The 5,041-nt window shown below is 48.6% G+C and overlaps 1 protein-coding gene across 3 annotated transcripts; it reads left to right on the plus strand.

Moving 5' to 3' along the window:
- On the plus strand, positions 1–4,773 carry LOC147972651 (HSP-interacting protein-like). 3 transcript variants are annotated; one of them, XR_015602620.1, is made up of 3 exons: positions 1–2,562; positions 3,107–3,324; positions 4,437–4,773. XR_015602620.1 is itself a non-coding variant. In XM_087521573.1 (2 exons), exons 1-2 carry the CDS (start codon positions 624–626, stop codon positions 3,253–3,255), a joined length of 2,088 nt encoding a protein of 695 aa, XP_087377699.1. In that variant the 5' UTR covers positions 1–623; the 3' UTR covers positions 3,256–3,505. The 3 variants fall into 3 exon arrangements, 1 of the variants encoding a protein (XP_087377699.1); XR_015602619.1 differs by having other exon boundaries at positions 4,440–4,773; XM_087521573.1 differs by lacking the exon at positions 4,437–4,773 and having other exon boundaries at positions 3,107–3,505.
- The last annotated feature ends 268 nt before the right edge of the window (positions 4,774–5,041 follow it).

Genomic DNA, 5,041 nt, shown 5'->3' on the forward strand with positions numbered 1-5,041 from the left:
GCGGCGGCGGCGCTAATGCCGACCCCAAAACCCGTTTGGGCAAGTAATCACCCCCGCCAACCCGCCGCACCGAACCGCACTCCCTCCTTTCCTTTCTCGCTGCCCGCTGTCGCCAGTCGCCAGTCGCCGTCGCCACACGCTCCCTCCGTGACCGCCCGCACGCAACCCCACCAGAGACCAGACCAAACCCACCGGACCAAGGAAGCCAACCCCATCCCCCACAACACGCCCAAAAATCTCGTCTTTTTGAGCAGCTGCAAGGAAGAAGAAGAAGAATATTGCCCTTTGCCCCGTTCCCAAACCTTCCTCCGGCATTCCCAAACCTTCACCGCCACACGCATCCCCTCCCCCCACAAATATTCCGTGCCTTCCTTTCCTCTGCCGTCGACCGACCCTGCTTTGACTTCGACTTCAAGTTGAAGCCGCCTTCCTTCCTTCCTGGAATCGGGGAATTCCTCCGCCTCCTCGCCTTCTCCCGTCCACCCACCGGGTTCATTGGGGAATTCGCTGCTTCCTGCTCCGCTCCGTCCCGTCTGAGGGTTCGAGGCGGCGCGGCGGAGGATTTTGAGAGGCTTCTCCGTCTGTCTGTTCCCGGCGGCGGATTTGGATTTGCGGGGTTCCGGATGGGGAAGCCGTCGCTCAAGAAGAAGAGGGCCTCCTCCGGCAAGGCCGGCGGCGGGGACCACCACGGGGCCGCCAAGCCAGGGGCGCTGGACCGCTCGGGCTCCAAGGTGCTCGACGGCGACGAGACCATCTTCGCGGAGATGGCGCAGGAGCTGCGCGAGGAGGGGAACAAGCTCTTCCAGCGCCGGGACTACGAGCGCGCCCTGCTCAACTACGAGAAGGCCGTCAAGCTGCTCCCCGCCTCCGCCGCCCTCGACGCCGCCTACCTCCACAGCAACCTCGCCGCCTGCTACATGCAGATGAGCCCCCCCGACCACTACCGCGCCATCAACGAGTGCAACCTCGCCCTCGACGCTTCCCCCAAGTACTCCAAGGCGCTGCTCAAGCGGGCCCGCTGCTTCGAGGCGCTCGGCCGCCTCGACCTCGCCGCCCGGGATGTGGACCGGGTGCTGGCCGCCGAGCCCGGGAATCTGACGGCGCTCGACGTCGCCGACAGGGTCAGGAGGACCATGGAGGAGAAGGGGTTTGTGGTCGACGGGGAGGCCGTCATGCCCACGCCCGAGGAGGTGGTCGCCGCCGCGCCCAAGCAGCAGCCCAAGCCCAGGAAGAAGAAGGGCCGGAAGGCCTCTGCCAAGGCCGCGGCTGCCGCCGTGGAGGAGCAGGGGGAGGAGAAGGCGGCAGAGCCTGTCAAGGAGGCCGAGGAGCCGCCCAGGCAGGTCAAGCTCGTGTTTGGCGAGGACATCCGCTGGGCTCAGGTGCCGGCGACCTGCAGCATGGCGCAGCTGCGGGAGGCCGTCCGCGGCAAGTTCCCGGGACTCAAGGCTGTTCTTGTCAAGTACAAGGACAGGGAGGGCGACCTTGTCACCATCACCAACCAGGACGAGCTCAAATGGGCCGAGGACTTGACTGAACCAGGGAGCTCGCTTCGGCTGTATGTCACTGAAGCTGACCCTGAGCATGAGCCCTATGTTGAGGATACCAGTAGCAACCCGCTGGACAGAAATACGCACAACGCGTCGGACAATGGAAGTATCAGAAGCAACAGGCAGGATGAGGACAGGAGCACCGTGACTTACATTGATGATTGGATTGTGCAGTTCGCTCGCCTTTTCAAAAACCATGTCGGTGTCAGCTCCGATGAGTATCTCGACCTCCATGAGGTCAGTATGAAGCTGTATACCGATGCCATTGAAGACACCATTACTACCGACGAAGCCCAGGAGGTGTTTCAGCTTGCTGAAGGGAACTTCCAGGAGATGGCAGCGCTTGCGTTTTTCCACTGGGGTAATGTTCACATGTCTCGGGCTAGGAAGAGGCTGCTCTTACCCGAAGACTCTCCAAAGGAATTGGTGCTTGAGAAAGTCAAGGAAGCGTACGAGTGGGCAAAGGAAGAGTACAAGAAGGCCGGGAAGACATACGAAGAAGCTGTAAGGGCCAAGCCGGACTTTTTTGAAGGTTTCCTTGCACTTGCACACCAACAGTTTGAGCAAGCAAAGCTGTCATGGTATTACGCTATTGGTACCAATGCGGATCTGGACACATGGCCTTCCTCTGAAGTCTTGGAGCTCTTCAACAGAGCTGAGGACAACGTGGAAAAGGGTACAGAGATGTGGGAGGAAATGGAAGAACAGCGCCTGAAGAATCGATCCAAACCTAACCTGGAAAATGCCGTGCTAGAGAAGATGGGCATGGAGGAGTATATCAAAGATGTATCCACTGATGATGCTGCTGAACGGGCTTCCAATATGAGGTCTCAGATCAATATTCTCTGGGGTATGCTGCTTTATGAGCGCTCGGTTGTGGAGTTTAAATTAGGACTGCCAGCGTGGGAGGATTGTCTGATGGCAGCAATTGAGAAGTTTAAACTTGGAGGAGCTTCAGCTACAAACATTGCTGTGTTGGTGAAGAACCACTGTGCAAATGAAACTGCCCAAGATGGTAAGAAAAGCAATATTTGTTCTAGTTCACCATGTTCTTATCTCCTGATTCGTGAAGCTGTGGGAACTATAATGTTGATTTTGTTGGAGAAAATTAAAATTGCACACAAAATCATCATTAAAATTGGTGATGCTGATTGACCTGCCAACCCTTCTCTAGAGATGCTGTGTTTTTTTGCTACCCGTGGTCCTCTTGATCACTTTAAACTGGCCACTGTAACTTATTATTAGGGAAGTTTACCTAGAATCATTGGAACTCTTGCATATTTTGAATATCTTTCCAGTACTGGAGATAATTTTCGAGAAAATTTGTTTACAGAAAACCGGTCTCTTACATGTGTTGTTCACTAGTCATTTTTGTTTAAAATATTGAGTTCATCATAATGGTGTGCCTTTGGTGCTGTTAATATTGTGAAAATACAAGCTTTAATTTTGTAATTTACATTGTGCACTATGCTGAATCGTCCCAATCATATGTTTCAATCTATAATCGTGTAACTTTCATTGCATCACTCGTTTCTAAGAATATCCTGTTTGCTTCCTAGGTTTGGGCTTCAACGTTGATGAAATTGTGCAAGCCTGGAATGAGATGTACGACATTAAACGGTGGCTGCGTGGTGCTCCATCCTTCCGTCTCGAGCCATTGTTTAGGCGGAGAACTCCGCAACTGCATATGGCACTGGAGCATATATAGTATGTATGAAGTTGCTCCACACATATTAAATTCTGGGGCACGGTTACCGACACCAATCTTCTTTTTTAGGTGAGCGTGGTTATATTTGTTTGCATAAGAACTTTATTTCATATGCACATGAGAAATTTGAATGGGCTTTAGCGTGTTAGATGTGTCTTGCTTCTGTCATGATTATTGCAGGCTGCATGGGTATAATTGTAACAAAGATGAATATACAATTCTGAGTTTATCTGCTGCTCATTTTTTTTTACTGCGCCAGTTATTTCTGGATTTATGTAGTTCTGCCAACGCACATCTGCTGTTGCATGCATTTCATTTGTTTAGTTGTCTTTGTTATTGGTCCATAGATGCCTTTTGAAAAGAAAATGCCCTTTGTCTCTCTCAAAAAGAGAGGTAATAATTAATAAAGACATACACTATATATGTAGTTGGACTCTGTTGACTATTTACTTTAGTCCAATTTCTTGCGCCGATTGGTTCAGATGATTATGTAAACAAAATGCTGAGAGTACTAAATAATTAGAAGTTCAGAAAGCATGGTAGATGAGATGTTTGAAGATAAAATTAAACTATGGTACAACTATGTACGGTATCTTTTAATGAAGATACTACCATATCATGAAGATAATAGATCTTTGCATGGAAAAGACTGCTTTCTGCCATACATGGCTAGCATAATCTGCACATGGTAAGCTAATACTCTGTCCCACAATATAAGAAACAGCTTGCAAAAACATCGTATATTGTGGGACGGAGGGAGTACACCTTTTAGTTCCTGATGGTCTGTGCTTAAGGGTTTAATTTACTGTAGGCTGAAGGACTTTGAAATAAACTCTTCCTGATGTCATTTAAAAAAAGACAAGTTTATGCATCATCTGTATTGAACTGTTATTGTAGGTTAATGCAACTTAGACATAAACTTAGTTCCTTGGGCAGTGTAGTCGAATAAATCCTCTGTTTTCTTTTGGGCGAAAAAGGTCTCTTCCTTTGTCAGACTGGAGCTTTACAGTACAAAATACTGTTTCCATACGAACTCTGAGCTACTGATTCGTTGGTCCATCTTAGTCAGAGCCTTGTGATCAATCCTTTGTTGACCCAGTTATATCATCTTAAACTTGATCCAAATTGTTCCTTGTTTGTGATCTTTGTGGCATTGAATTTAACCTGTTGGTTTATCTCAGCAGGTCAATTGCTGATTGGGATACAATACATGGATTTGTTCGGTTGCATTTTTTATACATCGAAAGAGTCTGCTTCCCGGTTGCGAAGCTATTTATTGCGGAGGGGTGGAGCCCGCCCGCGATTTGGATACGTTAGTTGTTTTTTCGTCTGTCTTGTTCTTCTTCATGCACAGGAAGCTGTGACTTGTTACTGTATTAGAGCTGCATTTATCAGTAAGCTTAGTAATAATATACATACTGTTTTGAGGATGGATTGGTGCATCCTCTACTTGTTTTGCACTGTTACGGTACCTTGTCTGCATGCCTGTTTTGGGCTTAATCATATTGTGATTACATACACCATCTAGTAGTAGAATTCCTCGCGGTGAAATCTGAAAGAAAGAAAGGGTTTCCTGCAACTAAATTAGTGCATTTTGGGGAACCTGAGATTAGGTCGAGGGAGCTGTGGGAGTGATGAATTTTTTTCGTTTTTCTTTTTGTGAATTGTGGTACCATATATGGACTGGCTCACAGGTTTGGTGATTATAAATGTTTTGGAGTAGTTGGGAATTAACATTGGTATCTTTACCGTCCGAGGCTTCGCTGGTGGCTCTGTATATATAACC

Source organism: Triticum urartu, chromosome 5A (assembly GCF_056163025.1).
Source record: "Triticum urartu cultivar PI428250 chromosome 5A, HENAU_Tu73, whole genome shotgun sequence".
Classification (NCBI taxonomy): domain Eukaryota; kingdom Viridiplantae; phylum Streptophyta; class Magnoliopsida; order Poales; family Poaceae; genus Triticum; species Triticum urartu.